The 20870-nt window shown below is 43.3% G+C and overlaps 2 protein-coding genes across 2 annotated transcripts in view; one reads left to right on the top strand and one right to left on the bottom strand.

Moving 5' to 3' along the window:
• Positions 1 to 523: 523 nt before the first annotated feature.
• LOC306770402 (collectin-12-like) lies at positions 524 to 2227 on the top strand (the record flags this gene model as incomplete). The annotated part of the gene is made up of 5 exons (XM_079259262.1): positions 524 to 567; positions 894 to 964; positions 1585 to 1736; positions 1836 to 1960; positions 2050 to 2227. The coding sequence occupies 5 exons, from the start codon at positions 524 to 526 to the stop codon at positions 2225 to 2227; spliced, it is 570 nt and encodes a 189-aa protein (XP_079115388.1).
• Positions 2228 to 4720: 2493 nt separating this feature from the next.
• The window catches only part of LOC306770401 (uncharacterized protein), a gene marked incomplete at its 5' end in the record, with an annotated part of 44316 nt that continues 28166 nt past the window's right edge, over positions 4721 to 20870 (bottom strand). The window contains 22 exons of the mRNA XM_079259261.1: positions 4721 to 5154; positions 7182 to 7311; positions 7394 to 7639; positions 7713 to 7827; positions 9676 to 9827; positions 9956 to 10097; positions 10203 to 10444; positions 12152 to 12245; positions 12326 to 12456; positions 12657 to 12774; positions 12878 to 12915; positions 13561 to 13674; positions 14576 to 14711; positions 16973 to 17139; positions 17214 to 17364; positions 17459 to 17605; positions 17941 to 18056; positions 18874 to 19024; positions 19187 to 19381; positions 19485 to 19656; positions 19793 to 20025; positions 20720 to 20803. Coding sequence (XP_079115387.1) covers positions 4977 to 5154; positions 7182 to 7311; positions 7394 to 7639; positions 7713 to 7827; positions 9676 to 9827; positions 9956 to 10097; positions 10203 to 10444; positions 12152 to 12245; positions 12326 to 12456; positions 12657 to 12774; positions 12878 to 12915; positions 13561 to 13674; positions 14576 to 14711; positions 16973 to 17139; positions 17214 to 17364; positions 17459 to 17605; positions 17941 to 18056; positions 18874 to 19024; positions 19187 to 19381; positions 19485 to 19656; positions 19793 to 20025; positions 20720 to 20803 — 3252 coding nt within the window. The 3' untranslated portion in view covers positions 4721 to 4976. The remainder of the gene's footprint in view (positions 5155 to 7181; positions 7312 to 7393; positions 7640 to 7712; positions 7828 to 9675; positions 9828 to 9955; positions 10098 to 10202; positions 10445 to 12151; positions 12246 to 12325; positions 12457 to 12656; positions 12775 to 12877; positions 12916 to 13560; positions 13675 to 14575; positions 14712 to 16972; positions 17140 to 17213; positions 17365 to 17458; positions 17606 to 17940; positions 18057 to 18873; positions 19025 to 19186; positions 19382 to 19484; positions 19657 to 19792; positions 20026 to 20719; positions 20804 to 20870) is intronic.

Below are 20870 nucleotides of genomic sequence, written 5' to 3'. Positions count from 1 at the left end.
AAAAGGTTACAAGACTCAGAAAAGCTTCCGGGGAGGAAAATAAAGAAGTTATTATGAGGAAGGTCGTCTATTTGTTATCTGATGAAGGAGGTGTGAAACTGGCAGCGCTGTCCGCTGTGGGTTTCACACTTTAAAGAAAAAAGTTCATCAATGTTTAAACTGACAGCAACACTAAAATTTTATTTAATCTGCACACAAATAGAACAAAGTCTGAAATATTTCTGCATTATGTTACGAAGGTTCTGAGAATGAAACAATTCTGTCTTCAAGTTTTGCTTCAACAATAGTACCAAACAGGTTTTGTTTTGGGTTTTTTTGTTTTTTTAAAATCATAAACCCCCCCAAGGTAACATTTTCTGGTGTTTATAACAGAATGGAAATAAATCAACACTACATTTATAAATAATTCATAAATCATTCATGCATGCATAATGGATATGCATGCACAACCTATTTATTATAACTGAACACGTGTGCAGGAACGATAAATTTGATGTAAAAAGCACCTTTTAGGTCACTGAAGATGACGAATAAAGACAACAGCTGCATCAAAGGTGCCTTCACCAGGTGAATGAATGCATGAACCAAGTTAACTCCAGGTGCAGGAAAACTTAAATGCATGTTAACTGATGAGTTCAGTGACATCAGAGCTGGTTGTTGCTGCGTTTCTAGTCGTGTTGATGTGATTCTGCTCTAAATGCTCCTCAGATGAAGCTGCTCCCAGAAGATCGAACAGAAGATCCAAGCTGGTCCTGGTGGTTCAGGCTTCGCTGCTGGCAGCTGCTCTCTCCGTTATTTGCTTTCTGTGTGAGCTGCTACTGCTTCCTTCTGTTCATTTGTATTGGACCCTTACTGCTCTGATCCTAACTGTAAACAGTCTTTTCCCCCTTCAGTAAGTCTAAAACCGATCAAACTCTCCGAAGCCTGAAAGAAGAGAATGAAGCTCTGAGGAAACATTTCCCAGGTGAGAAACTCTTCACAAGGTTCAGTCTGGAAGTCTCATTCAGTATCACGTCACTGGTGTGTTACTGTCACTTTAAACATTTATAAACTTATTGATGTAAAGTGTGAAACCCACAGCGGACAGCTCTCGAACTGCCAGTTTCACACCTTTTCCATCGGATATATAGATGACCTTCCTCATAATTACTTCTTTATTTTCCTCCAAGCAGCTTTTCTGTCTCTTACGCGTTTTAATCTTTCTGGATTAAATCTAGATTATTTCCAACCTCCTTTAGTTTAATTCAGTTCATTTTCTTCATGTTTCTGATCAAATTCTGATACCAAGTTGTTGAAATTAAAGTTTTGTTGTTGTAATTGTAGAAACATCTCAAACATGTCCACTTCCTTCTGCGTGTCGTCCGCCTTCTGAAGACAATTACTGGTTCAGTAAGTTCTAGATTTAGATTTTCTTGTGTTTGTTTCCTGTGATGATGATTAAAGAAACATTGATGGACTGACAGATTCAGGAAGTTAGATTGTAACTGCAGGACAGAAGACGCCTCCTGCTGCCTCCAAATCACACAAACATCAACAGAGATTTCTTCCACCTCAATCACTCAAGTCTTTGCTGTTTTCTGTTAGGAAGGAGCTGTCTAGGATGTTTTGGAGACTGGGAGGTTCATGGAGAAAAGTGTTATTACTTCACCACCACTAAATCATCCTGGAACGTCAGCAGAGCTGGATGTAAAGATAAAGGAGGAGACCTGGTGAAGATAGACAGCAGGGAGGAGCAGGTATGAAACACTGCTGCAGCTTCATCTTCTCACTTATTTCATCTCATCCTCCTGTTTCTGAATAATCTCAGAATCATTTTCATCCACTTTTCTCTTCAGATATTCCTGGAGAGAAGACTGAGAGGTAAAATGGAGGAAGCTGAGGACAAGTTCTGGATCGGACTGACAGACTCCGAGGAAGAAGGAAGATGGGTGTGGGTGGACGGATCACCTCTGGACACAGGGTTTGTTTTTAATAAAACATTTTGGTCCATTTGCAGAATCAAAGTCATCACTTTTACTGAACCTGTTCTTTCTGTTCTTCATCTCTTAGTTTGACTTTTTGGAGCAAAGGCGACCCAGACAACTGGTCAGGAGGAAATCCTGCAGGAGAGGACTGTGTGAGGATGGGGGAGAGAGGAGGAGCTGCTGATCTGAAGTGTTGGTCTTATAAATCCTGCAACATCCCTCACAAAAGTATTTGTGAGCAAGAAAGTGGCCACTATTGTTAGTCTGTAAGACAGGGCTGCAATCCAGCAGATTTCCATTTCTCTTTGCTAAAACACAGCTGACTGCGGAAGAGGTCAAAGTTCAGTTCAGCATCCAGAAGCTGCAGCGATGCTATTTTTGTACAACATTTAAAGTTTCCTTCCTGATGTGTCGAAAAAAACATAAAATCCTCTGATTTGTTTCATGTTTCTATTTTTTTTTTTTCCGTTTCTTATTGATCTTCTCCTGGCAAATATATTAAACTCTTCTTGACTATAAACAATTTCTTTTTAAACCTATTTTACAGGCACTTTGAGAAATTTAATAGGATAGATTTATATCCATGTTCACCATTTGCTGCAACAAAACAGCTGTTAAATATATTAAACCATAAAATTTGAGATGCGTTCTCTGCATTATAAATGCCTATGAATATCAGGAAAAAGGTTTTCACTGATGTCAGACTCATTTTCTGGTGCTGGTTTTGTTTCAACTTCAGTAAATATGTTCAATGCTTTGTAGTCTGAAAAAAAAACAAATGGAAAAAAATGAACACAAACCAAAGCAGAAAAAAAGTGACTGACAATAAATAATGTGGAGAAATTGGAACAGAAAAAATAACCATGAAAAAGCAGCACATTCTTTGTTTTGTGATTATGTTTTAAAAAAACAAAACTGTAAATCAGTTCTAGAAATTCCAAAAATGAAGATGATGTATAGATACAGTTGTCATCAATTCATTCCCTCCTATTAAAGAAGAAAAATAGCTACTTGTGAAATAAGCTAAAATTCACTAATTAATGGAAATGACCACATTTTTTTATTCTGGTTCAATAGACATTTTTTAAAAGAGCAAACAAGAAAATAATGTTACATCAGTCATAAACTAATATTTAGTTGAAGAATCCTTTAATGTTTCCGCTCCAGTCAGGTGTTTTCTGTTCCTCTCAGTCAGACTTCTGCACCTGTTGACAGGTATTTTGTCCCACTGTTCAACAGAAAAGTCTCTCATTTGTCCAGAACTAGTTCTTTTTCGGTTGTTGTTTTTTCCCTTCAACTCAATTAAATGAAAAAAACAGTGTCTTAAATAATTAAATTATAATTTAGCACATTTTGAATTTTTGTTCCTTTCTTCAGACTCCAATTATTTAAGTGACTGTTGTAAATTCAAACTTTTCTTTAATGAAAAGGGACGGAGACATTTTAGTACAACTGTACATACACTATCAGTCAAAAGTTTGGACACACTTTGCCACAATGAGAAATTGTGTCCAAACTTTTGACTGATAGTGTAATGTAATATATATATATATATATATATATATATGCATAATGCAGAGGAGGGCTGCAACTGGTTCAAGCTGTAATTAAGCTGTTATTGGAGAAAATTGCAAAGATGTGCAGAATTCAAGCTGACAAACTGAATTTCTTGATGCTTGCATTGAAAACATGACGATGGATGGAGACCTGCACTTTGTATCAACAGTTTGGAAAGTCTGTTGAACATTTTTAAGTCTTTTCAACAAATGAGTATTTATGCAACCTTTTTGATTCCTCATTAAATAATTCAGGTGAAACGTTTAAAGCAGACTCACCTTCATGCATGGTCATCATCTGCATGGAAGGAACCAGAAATCCATTCCATCCTCACCGTAGCAATGAATTCAATAGTTTTCTGTCTGCTCCATGTCGCTGAAGAGACATTCAACTTTACTGTGGAGCTTGTTCAGCTCAGATGGTGGCAGTTTGGTCCTACACCCCCCCAACTCTGATTTACATCAAACAAAAAATAAAAACATTTATTGCTTCCATTGTCCGTGATAAAAGTTCTGAGACTGTTTCTACATGGGGGTGGAGGGCTGCAGTCCTGTAAATGTTATGAGTTTCCCTGCTGCAACACACCTGACACACATCAGGCTTAATGAGCAGACTTGTGCATCAAACGCTGCACTCGGCTGATAATTAGCCACTGATTTGATTCAGGTGTGTTGCAGCAGGGAAACTCCCAACATCTGCAGGACTGCAGCCCTGTGTTGTCCACTCCTCTACATACAAAAGATCTACACGTCTCAAACAGTGCACACTTTTAGTTTACTGAGACGATCCTGACAGGTGTGGCATAAGACACTGATTCGGCAGCATGACAGCAGATCAGGTGTGCTTCAGGTTTCCCTCAACGGTCCCAAACACAGCAGAGAGGTAGAAAAGTACAAGTTCTGGATGAGATCGAAGGTTCAGACCTCAACCTTCATCATGATGAGACAGTTTGCAAACGAAGGAGATCATGGTGTCGGCTGGAGTTTTACTTTGATGAGCATAAAAAAACAAAAGCTGTTTTTCAGTTCTTTTATTTATGAAACAAATAAAAAGCAGCACATTTCGCTGAATAAAAAGAGAAAATAAGAGAAAAGCTGTTCAGTTGAACTGAACTCCATTTCTAAAAGCTGGAACACGTCTGCAGCTAAGTTAAGAAAAAATCTACCTGGTCAGCCGTATTTAACAACTTCATAAACTGATCACATTTGCTGATTTTGATTTGCAGGTTGGTGTTTACGGGGGTTAGGGTTAGAAAATGGAGGTCCTGTGTTTGTTCTCCCACTCATGAAACCATTTCTATGTAAAAAAAAAAAAAAGGTTTTACACGAATCAAACATCTTTAAACGCAACTCAACACTCAAAGTAAAAACAGAATCCAAAACAACAGATGAACTGAGATTTTCGCCTCCTTCAACCTCTGAAGTCTTCATCAGGTGTTGGTGGAGGCTGAACTGATCACATTTTGTCTCCAATGTTGTCCTGCAGCTCTCGGACGGCGAGGAACCTTATGATCATGGCCTCCATGGTGGCATCATCCAGCGGGGTGTGGGAGAACCAGAGAGGGCTGCTGGGATTGCAGCTGCTATCCGGATGGAGGTAGAAGCAGCTGCTGCACTGCTTCATCGTCTCTGAGCTGCAGGAAGGACAGAAAGCGTTAAATCTAAGGAGGATCGAGTTCATTCTGTTCATGTGGAGTCGTGACGTCGTACACTCCTCTCCACTCCTGCTCTTAGCGAAGGCGGACACTTTTCTCTTTGCTCCTGTTTCCTCCCCTCCCTCCCACTCTGGCCTGTGACTTTGTCCTGTCTGACTCGGAGCTCTTTTTATATCTTTTTACTCCTCACTCAAATTTACATCATGGATCTGATCGGCTGGTCTCTCAACGCAATCGATCAAATTTTCTCAACCTGAAGATCGGGCAGAGGGGAGCCCGCATGTCCTGAGGGGACGCTTCCGGCTGGATACGTTCAGGACTCATGGGCCAGGTGGGGACCGATGTGTCTGGCGGTTCTGTCCTCTGAGGACGTGGAGGATGTTTACATCTTTGGATTATTGGTGATCGGGATTCTGCTGATTGGCGCTGGTGGAGTCCTGATCTACCTCAAGACCTGAGAGATTCAGACAACAACTGGCAGGTTGATAGAATTCTGTAACGGTATGTGCTGAGCTAGCAGTGCACAGACTCTTGCGTTGACCGTAAGCAGGATACCAGTCTGGTCCATACTGGTCATTTGACTGAAGTCCCAGAGCTGGTGCGCAGAATCCATAACAACATGGAGAAGGTGTCTGCTAGAATCGGTGGAAATTGACCCCCCCCATTCGGCTGTCTGGAGCTGCCTGCCTGAGATCGGCTGTGGACTCAAGGCTGAGGGCAAATTGTTTTCCTCGCCTGGAACCCAGACAACAATCATATCTGGATTCAGCTTCCCAGCGGCCTTGGGCCGGCGCAACCCCCCCTGAGAACGGAAGGAGAGATGTTCACAGACGCTCTGTCCCCCCTCCTCATCCACCCCCAGTCCCCTCTCACACGACTCACCGCCTCCCAGGACTTTGTGTGTTATGTTTGAGTTTGTGCTTAAGTGTGTGAGCTTTTTTTTTTTAACTCTGTTACATGTTACATGACTTTTTTTTCCTTGACACCACAACATAGGAAAAGAGTCTGGCTGGTGATTTAGTCCCACGTTGTGGTGGTAACACTAGGCACCTTTCACTGGTGGAACGTAGCTGTCGAGAGGGAGTGTAGGTCTGGATTGGGGAGTGAAGGTAGATGGGAGCCGTCTGAGTTATTGTTTTGTAAGCCAGAAGCAAAGCTTTAAACTTGACGCGTGCGTTGGTTGAAAACCAGACGCGCTGCTGGATCATCTGCAGAGGTTTAATAGACCACGCAGGCAGACCTGCCAGTAGGGAACTGCAGTAATCGATGTGTGACATTACCAGAGCCTGAACCAACAGCTGAGTTGTGTATTCTGTCAGGTACGTCTGATTCTCTTGATGTTGTAGAGAGCATATCGGCAGGTACGGGCAACTGAGGCAACATGGACCTTAAAGGTCAACTGGTCATCCACCATAACGCCAAGATTCAAGCCTCACACTTAATTGCAGATGTAGGGAAGGATTTGCTGAATAGACAATGATTTCTGTCTTGGACAGATTGAGCTGAAGGTGGCGATCCTTCATCCATGTCAAGATATCAGCAAGGCAGGCTGATATTCTCATTGAGACGGTTGCGTCATCCGGAGGAAAGGAGAGGAAAAGCTGAGTCTCATCAGCGTAACAGTGGTAGCATCTACACGCTCCCACTCGCTCAAAACAACTAAATATGCTGCCATAGCTATGCTGATGGCGCACAAATCTACATAACTATCCCACCAGGAGGCTACAGTTTGAGCCAAACTCAGCTCAAATGAACAGATAAAATCGTCATTTCAGATGGTGCAAAAAAGCAGCAAATCATGAGGTACTGGTAATGTTAGTTCACCAGTTCACATTCACCTCATAACACAATAACTGGTTATTTATGTGTTTGTTTGTCTTCTTTGTTTGTTTTAACGTTCTGTATAAAACACAAACGTCTTGTTTTCATCTGTGTTGTAATTTAATAAAATGTAAACAAAGAGAAAGGGAAATATTGTAGGTGAACTGATGTTGGGACAAACTCACCACTTGGAGATGTAGAACTCGTAGAGCCTGACAGGACAACGCAGAGGGTTCTCCGTGTTCTCCATGATCTCCAGGAAATCCTCTTCCGGCTTGTTTAGCTTAAGTTTCTTCACCGGGATGTCTTCGTTATCTGAGAACACAAAAATAACACCGACATATAAAATATGTGGAATAATGCATCATGTGTGTCATGATGGGAGCTTCTTCCACACCTGACTCGTCATCGTCGGTGGAGGGGGGGTAGAAACGAAGGACATTGGTCGTGACGTTGCCTCTGCTGGTTATTGTGCAGCTCGTGAGGCGGGTGAAGGAAAGCTGGCGCTGCTGCTCCACCGAGGTGAAGCCAAAGTATTTACAGCAGAAGAACATGATAGTGTTGAGGAGAGTGATGGGGGAGTACGCCCCCAGCTGTTTACACTCCCACAGAAACTCCTCCTCCACGCAGGAAGGGGCGTGACCTGCAGCGGGAACCAGAGGGCCGGTTAATGCGGTGAAGCTGACGGCGGCTGGAGGAAAGGAAAGTCAACTCACCGCTGAGCAAGACGGACGGTCGCAACTGTTTCATGATACGAGTGAACTCCGAGGAGAAGCTGCTGTACATCACGTCGCTGAAGATGTTCTCGATACGACCGTTTTTCAGCAGGAACTAAAGAGAAACAAACAAAACACAAAAGGAAATAAAATAAAAACGCCGCTCGGTCAAAAACTGATTCTTTTACTCATATTTATCCTCATTACTTAAATGAAGATCAAATAAATCCAAGATATTCATGTTTTGTCTCAAAGTTTCTGTTGTTAAACACAGTGAGACGTGCATCATTATTCAGCTCCAGCTGGGTTCTGATCCGCGAGTCAGGGTTCTGTGTCTGCACGGTGGGATCAGGGTTCTGTGTCTGCACGGTGGATCAGGGTTCTGTGTCTGCACGGTGGATCAGGGTTCTGTGTCTGCACGGTGGATCAGGGTTCTGTGTCTGCACGGTGGATCAGGGTTCTGTGTCTGCACGGTGGATCAGGGTTCTGTGTCTGCACGGTGGATCAGGGTTCTGTGTCTGCACGGTGGATCAGGGTTCTGTGTCTGCACGGTGGATCAGGGTTCTGTGTCTGCACGGTGGATCAGGGTTCTGTGTCTGCATGGGGGATCAGGGTTCTGTGTCTGCACGGTGGATCAGGGTTCTGTGTCTGCACGGTGGATCAGGGTTCTGTGTCTGCACGGTGGATCAGGGTTCTGTGTCTGCACGGTGGATCAGGGTTCTGTGTCTGCACGGTGGATCAGGGTTCTGTGTCTGCACGGTGGATCAGGGTTCTGTGTCTGCACGGTGGATCAGGGTTCTGTGTCTGCACGGTGGATCAGGGTTCTGTGTCTGCACGGTGGATCAGGGTTCTGTGTCTGCACGGTGGATCAGGGTTCTGTGTCTGCACGGTGGGATCAGGGTTCTGTGTCTGCACGGTGGATCAGGGTTCTGTGTCTGCACGGTGGATCAGGGTTCTGTGTCTGCACGGTGGATCAGGGTTCTGTGTCTGCACGGTGGATCAGGGTTCTGTGTCTGCACGGTGGATCAGGGTTCTGTGTCTGCACGGTGGCTCAGGGTTCTGTGTCTGCACGGTGGATCAGGGTTCTGTGTCTGCATGGTGGATCAGGGTTCTGTGTCTGCACGGTGGATCAGGGTTCTGTGTCTGCACGGTGGATCAGGGTTCTGTGTCTGCACGGTGGATCAGGGTTCTGTGTCTGCACGGTGGATCAGGGTTCTGTGTCTGCACGGTGGCTCAGGGTTCTGTGTCTGCACGGTGGATCAGGGTTCTGTGTCTGCATGGTGGATCAGGGTTCTGTGTCTGCACGGTGGATCAGGGTTCTGTGTCTGCACGGTGGATCAGGGTTCTGTGTCTGCATGGTGGATCAGGGTTCTGTGTCTGCACGGTGGATCAGGGTTCTGTGTCTGCATGGTGGATCAGGGTTCTGTGTCTGCATGGTGGATCAGGGTTCTGTGTCTGCATGGTGGATCAGGGTTCTGTGTCTGCATGGTGGATCAGGGTTCTGTGTCTGCATGGTGGATCAGGGTTCTGTTTGCATGGTGGATCAGGGTTCTGTGTCTGCATGGTGGATCAGGGTTCTGTCTGCATGGTGGATCAGGGTTCTGTGTCTGCATGGTGGATCAGGGTTCTGTGTCTGCACGGTGGATCAGGGTTCTGTGTCTGCATGGTGGATCAGGGTTCTGTGTCTGCACGGTGGATCAGGGTTCTGTGTCTGCACGGTGGATCAGGGTTCTGTGTCTGCACGGTGGATCAGGGTTCTGTGTCTGCACGGTGGATCAGGGTTCTCTTCATGTCCTTCGTGTTCCGACCAATCAAAGCGCTGCGTGAAGGAACCGGAAGGTTCCAGAACCTTCTGGAATTCCAGACCCATACGAGCAGAAAAGGTGAGACGATGCGAGGAAACATGAAACAGTGGAGTCTGGTAACAGCAGCTGGTTGGTGGTTTGTGCTGAGTGTGTCCTGCCTGCTGGATGCTGAGGCAGACGTAGAACAGGCTGTCGGGGGAGAGCGGCTCCTCCTGCAGCTCCTCCACCTCGTTGATGAAGAGACACAGACCGTGGTTCAGCTCGGCTGAAGAACATCCCAGAATATTCGCCTTGAACTTCAGAGCAGGCACTGGCAGACGGACAGACGTGGATTTTAGTGGGTTCGTGTGTTACTTTATCGCTTTTCACATTTATGTCTAACTAAAAACGGAGGAAAACTTTAGATTTGATCGTGAGAAGTGGAAAACCTGAACGTACGGGAAAATTCCAGGTCCGTGTGGGACTCCCTCCACTGGATCCACCTCCTCCAGGCGTCAACGCCGCTGAGACTGCTCAGCCTCTGATGTTTTCTGGATGCTACGCCTCGGCTGGAGTTCTTCTCCGGAGCTTTCACCGGCTGCTGCTTCCAACAGAGAGGAGGGTGAAGGAGACGCCGCGGGAGGGAGACGGCGTGGGAAGGAGACGGCGCGGCGGTCAACATCACCTCCCCCTCATCGTGTCTTACCTCTGCCATATTGGGGACTTTCCACAGAGTTAGTGGAGGAGCAGGAAGGGGGTCTGATGGGAGATCTGGAAGAAGATCCCTGGACATGATGGACATGTTGGGGTCTGAATCCAGAGGGGGGGCTTTGTAGGCTTGCAGGTGATCCGGTAGTTCGATGCCGGCATCAGAGACAAAGTCTTCCTGGTTGGTGGAAGTTTGCTGATTTTCTGCATCAAAGCAATCAATGTAGCTATTTATTTCCTCTGAAAATACAAGAAAAAGATCCATTTAGTACAAAGTGATGAGCAGAGGGAGCAACTAGACGACTGGTTCCGGTGGGCGATTCCCACCGTCGCCATGGCAACGTCACACAGGTCGTCGCTCCAGAAAAGGACAAAAATGGGCAAAGAGGTGGAGCTGAGAGGGGGCTGTAAGCGTGGGATTGATCCCAATCAAACCCATAGTCAGCTGTAGCTAATGGCTAACCCAGAGCTAACGGAGGTAGGCGGGCTAAAGCTAAATCATAGCGTTAGCTAGCTGAAAACTGTGGCGGTGTTCCACTCTGTCAATTATCACACACCTGTCAATTAAAAGGACTCATTAGGCCTAATTTAATAACATCTAAACAATGAGATATCCCCCCACAGTTGTCATGAAGGTTAACCTGACCTCAAACATGTTTTATTTATACTGTAAACATGTTTATTTCTGCTAAAAACATGTTTATTTCTACTGTTAACATGTTTATTCCTGCTGTAAACATGTTTATTCCTGCTGTAAACATGTTTATTCCTGCTGTAAACATGTTTATTTCTGCTGTAAACATGTTAATTTCTGCTTTAAACCTGTTTATTTCTACTGTAAACATGTTTATTTCTGCTGTAAACATGTTAATTTCTGCTTTAAACCTGTTTATTTCTACTGTAAACATGTTTATTTCTGCTGTAAACATGTTTATTTCTGCTGTAAACATGTTTATTTCTACTGTAAACATGTTTATTTCTGCTAAAAAAACATGTTTATTTCTGCTGTAAACATGTTTATTTCTACTGTAAACATGTTTATTTCTGCTAAAAAAACATGTTTATTTCTGCTGTAAACATGTTTATTTCTACTGTAAACATGTTTATTTCTGCTGTAAACATGTTTATTTCTACTGTAAACATGTTTATTTCTGCTAAAAACATGTTTATTTCTGCTGTAAACATGTTTATTTCTGCTGTAAACATGTTTATTTCTACTGTAAACATGTTAATTTCTGCTAAAAACATGTTTATTTCTGCTGTAAACATGTTTATTTCTACTGTAAACATGTTTATTTCTGCTGTAAACATGTTTATTTCTACTGTAAACATGTTTATTTCTGCTGTAAACCTGTTTATTCCTGCTGTGAAGTTGGTCTTTTTAACATGGGAGTCCATGGGGATTCGCTTTGTTTTGGAGCCTCTAGTGGATTGGGGGGGGCACTTTTAACCGCTGGAAGTTTGGTGTTTGGGAGTAATAAGGAGTGATTCTCAATTGATTATCTGGTCAAATAAAGGTTAAATAAAAATAAAAATAAAAATAAAAACAGGGACATGTATTTATGTTGGCAGTATTTAACAGTCATAAAAACAAGACCCGTGTCTCAATGAGTTAAAATCTGAATAAATAACGGTGAAATAACACAAATGTCCCAGGTATAATAAATACAGCAGTTTGTGTGAGAGTAGTATTAACTGTCAGATCAAACCGAGGGTACTTAGGAAACGGTTGCCATGGTGAAAATCATGTCTGTGTGTAAAGTTGGGCTTTATTAAACAATAACTGAGTTTGTTTCACATCTTCAGCATGAAATCGATTGTTGCTGGACTCCACCAGCGTCGCACTTTGTCAACAAAACTCCTGAATGATGATGGTCATTTCTACCAGCCTGACTTGTTTCTGTCCAAAAGATGAAAATAATTCCATATAATGTGAGAGAAATGTACCGATAAGAGACGGCGTTTGCTCTGCTGTCGCTTCTCCGTCCTCCTCAGCCGTCGGCTCGTTCAGCCTCTCGGGGAGGAACATCGGCACCGGCAGCTGCAGAAAAATTCACACGTGCTGAAAAGGAGATCTGGACGCTGTGGAGACTCATGCTGGAGGGGGTCTGTGCTGCGTACCGGGACAGGCAGGACCGCGGCTTTGGGAGTAAACTGGCTGTACATGTTCATGGGCAGAGGAACGTAAACCGGCACCGGCACCGGCACCGGCAGGACCGAGGTCTTCACATGGACTTTTTCCCTAAAATTAACTTTAAAAAAAAAAAACAACAAAAAGAAAACAAAAAGCGCAGATAAACGGTTTATTATCACTTATATGAATTATGACCTCATGCTAATGACTTTGCTAACAAATTAAAAGCTGTGCAGGACATCTTGGTTCGTTTGAACGCTACCATTTACCTTCTGAGAGGTTAACTGTGAGCATGCTGAAGGTCCAGGTGCGTTTTACCTGTCTGTACTCCTGTTTCTGCAGTCTGCACGGCGCACGAGACGCCTTTGTTGTGGACCAGGGGAACGCAGAGCATCGATTTATTCTTCAGTTCTTTGGGGGCCGTCTGAACACTGGCCTGAAGCGGAAAACACAGACATCATCATCATCATCATCATCATGTAAACACAAGCCTGCTGTTGAGATTCAGTAGAATTCAATAGAATTGAAACTCTACTTACATGTCCAACAACTTTAGTCTGAATGTCAGTAAAAAGTCCTGTTGGAAAAGCAGAAGTGTGTCAGAAAACATCTGAAAGTCACATTTTAATGTTAATTTTCCTTTATCTCTGATAAAAAAAAATAACAGTTTCTCTCCCAGTTTGCACCATTTCACAAAACATTTTCACAAAAAAGGTCAAAAACTTACAATAAAACAAGGTTTAAACCATCTCAGGGTTTTAATTTCATGTTTTTACACACGCTGACGATTAAAAATAACAAAAAAAAGTCCTTTTTAAAATAAATTCACAGGTATGGGAATCTGCTGTGAAACAACGTTCAGGTTTTACAGAATAATGGATCAAAATGACTTTTATCATCAATTTTCAGTCATACTGTCAGCTGTTCCAACAATCTGCTCCAAAACAAAGTTATTCCAGACAGCGATGCAGCCGGGAGATACGCAACACTCCTGCACCTGGACTGATTCCTAAAAACCACATCGGACCTCTAAATATGCTGAGCTTTCCACATTTCCTGCCATCTGAAGCTCCAGGACTTGACTGAAGACACGCCGACACCTGTTTGGTGTTACTGCTGGAGCGACGTGTGAAGCAGGCTGGTCTCAGGTTTAGAAACAAACAAGTTTCATTTCCCTCCTGCTGTTCGTGTGTGTGTGTGTGTGTGTGTGTGTGTGTCGTACCGAGCGGCGGAGAACTTGCCGACATGAGGGACTGTTGTGTCCGAGGGGCGGACAGCGAGACGACGTTGGTGATGACGGGGGCAGACTCCACGGTACCTGCAGGTCCAGCAGATCCTGCAGGCAGAAAAACAAGCAGGAACCTGAAACTGGTCCCGCATCAAAGCCGTAGACCTTCAGGGAGGCCAGACCGCCTCAAAACCAAACTACAAAAAAATCAAGCACCAATAATGATAAAAAAATAATCATAACATTATTATTATTAATGATATTAATAATAATAATAATAATAATAATAATAATAATGATAATAATACATTTTATTTCTAAGTTGTGTAAAACTTAAAATGTTACAACACTACTGTTTCATATTCCAACCATTTCAACAGTGTTATATTATTATTAACGTCTTTTTAACAGAAAAACACAAAGAAACATGTTTCTCAGATCTTTTTGTTTGTGTGAAAATTAAAAGTCTAACAGTATAAATCATAAAAAGAACAATTGTAAAGATAAAATACATAAAAATCACATTTATTTTACTGTTTTTATTTCATTCTTTACTAAACAAAACAATGAATCCACCATTACTTTTAAAGACTGAAATAAGCAGAAAGAAGAAAATGTATTATTTTTAGTGTTTCGTGGCTGTAAAACATGTTTACTGGTTGGTGGTAATATTGATTGTTTATTAATATTGATCTTTTCTTAGTAAACGCTGCAGACCCCTGACAGACTCATGTCTGAGCTCATCCTGATGGAAAGACGGTTTGGTAAAAAACCAAGTTAAAGAAAAAACGAATGAATAAAACAAAGTTAAATTACATAAAATAATTATTTCTTGAGGTATTGATTTAATTTAAGGGTCTGTTAGATCATAACTGTCCGTTTGATACGACTTATTTATAAACATTTCTGAGCTGGATAAAATAAAATTCCTTTCATTCTCCAAACTTCTGAGTGAAATCTTTCCATTCAGTCTGCTTTTCCCAGCACCAGCAGGAGAAGAAGGGCGTACCCGTGTTGGACATGTGGACCGTCTTACTGCAGAAGCGAAGCAGACAGTGCAGGTTGCAGAAGTGTTTCACGTCTCCCAGCAGAGGAAGACTCCGCTTCAGCCTTCGCTTGCGGCTGCAGCTGTCACACTTCACCACCTGAAGGGAAAACCGACAGATTCAAGATTATTTTGGTTTTAAAAAATCTTTTTTTTTTAGACTTAAGGAGGAAACCTCAGATGCTTGTGTCGATATGGAACATAAAATATGAAAATATAATGAAAGAACCGCTTTCCTGCAGTCTTTCTAGTCTGATAAATAGAAAACAAACCTCCTGTATGTTGCAAATGTATTCTAATTATTTAAGTTAAAAAGGGGAAAACAGACAAATAACATGTTATAAAATGTATAACTCATAAAGACTTCAGTAATTCAGACAATTCAGAGTTCTTCAGTAGTTTCTCTGAACATGTTTCACTGTTAAAATTAGAATAATAAATGTGCTGACGTACATTCGCTGCTCACAGCCGACACACACACACACACTGCTTTTTAACACAAATATGCAATCAGCCAATCACACGGAGGCAACTCAGTGCATGTGGTCACGATGAAGAAGTTCAAACTGAGCATCAGAAAGAGGAAGAAAGGAGATTTAAGTGAGTTTGAACGCAGCATGATGTTGGTCGGAGATTTTCACACAAAACCATCTCGTATAAATCTGCAGCTGCTGATGTCAGAGGAGACTGGACAGACTGGTTGGAGACGAGAGAGAGGCAACAGCAATGTGTGTTAAAGACATTTAGGTCTTATTCTTACAGGCCGATCTAATCAGATTTTGTCAAATGGAAAAGATTCATTGAATGTATAAAACCTATAAACCTGATTGTGACGCTGGATGTGTAGGAGATTTACTCTCAGCAACACAGTGGGATCTGTCAGGTCAGGTACATTCCATACATCCGGCAACACAATGTGCTGAACACGATCAGAACAAACAAGAAAAAAAACATCAAGGAGAAAAACAGAAATGCTGCAGAAATATTATTAAAAGAAGAAAAAAACACTTTCAATCTGGTGGGAAAAAAAGAGTTTTAGGAGGTGATTTAACTGAAAACTCATCTTTATTTCCAAAAACCTTCGTTTTAGATTTTTTTTATTCACGAAAGAAAGTTCAGGAACATCTACTGATTCTAGTCGCACACATTCACATCAGCTTTATTGATCCGAATCTGGATCGCTCAGAAAGTCGCTTCGTTTGGGGAAATGTGAACGCAACAGATTCTGATTCAGACCAAAGAAGCGGACTCGGCCCGTTTCAAGCGGACCAAGTCCAGGAAGCGGACAACAAAAAGTCCCTTCCTGCATGTGGCGTAGCATTGCATTGTGGGTGAATCCATAGCGATGGCGTTAAGGGTCCTCGGCCTCGTCTGGTGTTCATACTGCGTCCATTGTTGCAGTGGATTTCTGCAGGATACTTGCATAAGACACAATAAAAACCCAAAACAGCCATAGTTTGGTCTCCATGTTTAACTGGCAGGTGGAGGAAACAGAGTTTTCTTCTTCACACCGGTCTTGTTCTCTCTTCTGCTAAATACTAGTGCAGCGCCTCCTCTGGTGGGAATGGGGAGATATTATTCTAATGGTTTGACTGGTTTGACCAAAGTGCAGCGTGAACATGATCTCAGTCCACATGGATACACCCCCCTACAGCCGGACCCAGTCCCCAACCAGACCGAGTCTAGCGGACTGTCCTGATGTGAACGCAGCCTTAACATTTATCTGGGACCAGAGTCCTCTGCTGAGACGGTCATATAGAGCTGAGTGTCATCCGCATCCGAGTTAGTTGGAGCATGAAGGTACTAAACAACAGGGTGGCCCAAGATGAAACCTTGGGGAACGCCACCTTTTTTTTTTTTTTTTTTTTTTTACAAACAGTTCAAACCAATTCAGAACTGGACCAGTGAGTCCCACTCCCTCTTTCAGGTCAGTGTCCTGTTTGTTGCCCGGACCCTTATCCAGCTGAAATTTGGGAATGAAAACGAGCATCAGAGCTGTGAAACTACAGAAGCCGAGACTGGTTGTCGGGTTTTTTCCAACTTCATTATCTCGTTATCACGGGATAAACAACTTTGTTTTGTCATGACAAGATAAAACTCCCATGATTAAGAGAAAAACGTTCTTTATTATCTCGAGATAATGAGTAAATTAGGCCAATATCTTGAGTTAACTGGTGAAAAAAAAACAATATGGGAAAAGGACCACTCTGGGCTTCCGTAGGGAAACAGTCTGAAATAAGAAAGCAGCAGATCTCCTCCTTCCTGCATGAAACAGCCAGCATTTGCAGAGAAAAACAGTTTTTAACGCCACTGTGGCAGCAGGTGAAACATCTGGAGTCGGTGTGGACCGCCTCTACTTACATGGCTGTGAATCATTTTGTAGTCTGAGCTGCATTTTTCCGAGCAGAACTCTTCCTTAGAGCTTTCATCCTTCACCAAAAAGGTGGAGACGGAGCGGCAGAAAGCGCAAGCACCACACCGCTTGCCCATCTTCTTCTCCAGCTCGCGCTGAAACAGCTCGTTGCATTCTGCGGAGGAGAGAGAAGAGTCTGACTTCCTGTCTGTCGCCACAGCGATGACACATCTTCTCGTCTGGTCGTACCGTTGCTGCAGAAGCAGCAGGTTTTGTTGTTGATCCTCTTCACCGTGTCGACGATTCGTTCGTCCTTACACTGCTCGCATGTACCTCTGATGTTATTGGTCCTCTTAAACTCCTGAGAACAGGCCAGGTTGCACAGAAAGTGCAGTTGTTCCTGCGCACACACACACATGTTCAGGTAAACACACACTAGCTGATGATGATCTACTCAGAAAACCAGTTTCTTCCACCAGTAAGCGAAAACGCACCTTATTGTGGACTAGTTTGGGAGCAACCTTTAGGATGCGACGACACTGAGCACACTGCAGTTTCCTTGGCGGTTTGTCAACATCTTTCTGGGTTTGGTTTTGGCTTTCTGAGGAGCTGGTGGTTTTCTTCAGCTCCTTCTGGGTCTCCTGTATCAGATAATGTTCATGTTTATCACTGCTTGAAGGACTGGTGAAGGTTATCTGTGTTAAATCTGTCGTGTTAATGGCTGACTTTGCCCCAGTTACTTTTACTTTATGAGGAGTTTCCCACAAAAATCCTTCTTTTAGTCTGACAAGCAGCCAGAATGTGTTGAAGCGTCCAGAACAAACGACCAGAACAACAAAATGTGTGAGATGAAGACAATAATAAACTGGTTGGTTAGCTTTATATTCAGCTGATTTCTTAACTCAACTCTTTATTTATAAAAACCCTTAAAAACAAAATCAGAGTTGAAACAAAATCAGCTGAAATAACAGCAGACCTTGAAAGCCATGGCGCAGGTCAGACTGCAGAAGTTCCTGATGGAGGCGTCCGACATGGCGAGATGACAGGCGGGCACCGTCAGTTTACCACAGTTATCACAATTCAGCGACGCCCCTGTGGAGGAGAGGAAGTTTCCACATTTTCAGTCCACTTGTTCAACTTTTACAGCATTTAAATATTAAGTTATGCCAAAAAAAAAAGAAATTCCTACTTATTAAGTGGGAAAATGACTGTTTTGAGAAAAGATAAAGACCTCCTGATTCAGTTTTTGCTTCTGCTCGATGACTTCACATCTTCCTCATTAGTTGTACGTCATATGAAGTGTGAACTCATGAAGACCTGACTCCGTTTTGGATTATTTATCAGGATTTATGCTTAAATTTTTCAGATATCTAACATGAAATTACATCTAAACTGTGCAAAATTCTCAAAATGCCAAATTTTCCTCACTGAACATGAGACAACGTGGTTGCTTTGACTGTTCCGACATTTTCCAGACTGTTAGGTCACACTTTTTAATCGTTTGGCTCGTCCTGCAACTTGCAGTCAGAGGCGACTCAATATAAATATGGACAGCCACAAGAGGGCGCTCTGGGCTTGTAACAACCATATGCTTGTCCTGTACCAGTAAAAAAAAAAATTAAAAAACGGTACATGGAGCAGGAAGGAGACGGTTTGGGGTTGGTGAGGAACTTGTGAGGGACTGGTGGAAAGCAGAGGTTCCTCTTACTGCAGGATGTCTGGAACAACTGAGGAGGTGCAGCTACGTTTCCGCGCTCTGGTACTTGCAACTTCGCAGGAGGCCTTTTATATAAATCCGACTTTTAGTCCTGTACAACTTTTTTCCTCTTCATGATGCATTTTAACCTGAAGCAACTTTTACTCCAGAAGATCGCAGGCAATGAGTTCAACACCAGGAATTATCCCGTACCTGATGCACTGATGGCCTGGATCTTTGACGCCATCACACAGCTGTTGGTGCAGAAAAACTCAACCACATTCTCACTGTTTTTGCTTTCAACCATGTCTGCAATGAGCTTGGTGGAGCGGCACATGGAGCACGGCTGCGGCGTTTTCATTTTCTGTCAGACAGAAGAAACCACAGGGAATGAAACTATTCACCAGGAATTAGTTGGAATTTTACATTTAATAACAGCATCTCATTCTAATAAAAATGGACATGCAAGAGCTTCATGGACAGACAGAAACAATCGGTGTGTGACAGAGTGAAGTTCAGAACTAACCTGCCTGAACAGGACCAGACACGCCGCGCCGCACAGCTTTTTCTCGCCGTCCTCCATCTTGAGCGTGAGCTGTGTGTTGCAGCAGGAGCTGCAGCTCTCGCAGATGGACACGTTGTTGATGTTGCAGAAACGACGCAAACACGGATCACTGCACAGTTTGTGGACAACATCCTGCAGTGAGATTTCCTGTTTGCCCTGCAGGAGGAAACATTCCCCGAAGACGTGCTTCCGTCAGCTCATCTGCATCACACCTTCGTCATGATGATGATGATGATGATGATGTGTTGGTAACACTTACCATGCAGTGTCTGCTGCACATGCTGCACTGTGAATGCGACCCAACCCGCAGTTTGCTGGACACAATTCTCTTGTAGTTGAAGGAGGACAGGCAGGTCTGGCTGCAGAAGTCCTTCTTGGTGTCCTCATCGTCCACCTGGGCTTGCAGGACAGCCTGAGACGGCGTCATTACTCTGAGAGAACGAGGACGGATACGTTAAAAAGTCCAAAACTTGCAGCGACAGAGCAGAGAAACATCTGAAAAACTGGACAGATACGCATCTTTGCAGAAAGAACTTCTTGACGTAACGCTGATGCATCGTGACTCACCGCAGACAGAAGTGACATGTCGTCTTCACAGATTTCCTCTGGTAGAAGCTAAGCAAGCAGGAGGTGGAGCAGAAAATATCTGTGTGGCTTTTCCTCTGGTAGACCCGCTCCCCATCCACCAGAACCTTCTTGCAGCTGGGGCAGGACGAGGGTAAATCCGACTGGCTGAAACTGGGCTTGGTTAGGTCTGCGTCTTCCTTTAGAGAGAAGGCAGAGCAGATCTCCATGTCCTCCTGTTGGAATCAGAACAGATATGATGCACGCTGGAAGAGAACAACCTGCTGACGTTTAATCTGTGCCACTTTACCAGCAGCCAGTCACACAGACACGCCATTTATTCAGTTTAAACTGGAAAACACCAAAGATCAGACAGTTCAAGACAAACAACAGGATTTTAGCAGCAACAAGGTTCATTCCCAAACAGCTAGGAGCTGGAAGTTTCCACCCCAGTCCTCGTGAGTCAGTAATATATAGCCGAGTGTCGTCAGCGTAATTACGTTCAAAGCAAACAGATACGGAACAACAGAGGCCCCAAGATGAAGCTTTGAGGAACTCCGCGTCATCTTTGTTTGCATGCATCTGTATTTACCAACAGAAAGTAGTCCCTGCTTTACTGGTAGGATTTAAACCAACACAGAATCGGGTCAAAGATTTCCACCCAATTTTCCAATCGACCTAAAAACTCTGCAGGTCATCGTCTACCTTCATCACCAGCATGTTGCTCTTTAACCAGATGTGGAGGTGACTTCAGCACATGTGGCGACATGTACAAGCCTCCGCTGAGCGTTCGAGTCTTAATATCAATCCTCCTGTTGTTTCTTCTGTCATTTGTTGCTCATCTGATCACATTTATGTGTTTATTCTTTTAGGACAACGTATTTAAATGCTATGCTAATGTAAGACATGCATCACACATGAGCGTCTTACCTTCAGCTCGACCTTTGTGTCCAGCGGCGATGAGGCAGTGAGGAACATCTGGGTGTACCCCTCATCAGTGGGCTCCTCTTTTATCTTGATGAAGAGTTCAGACAGCAGAGAAGCAAGTGAGCATCAGCAACATGTTATTTCAGAACTCTCT

The sequence above is a fragment of the Telmatherina bonti genome (genome assembly GCF_933228915.1).
Source record: "Telmatherina bonti genome assembly, chromosome: 19".
NCBI lineage: Eukaryota > Metazoa > Chordata > Actinopteri > Atheriniformes > Telmatherinidae > Telmatherina > Telmatherina bonti.
Note: the sequence above shows the minus strand (reverse complement) of the source record. Positions and strands in the feature narration are given on the sequence as shown.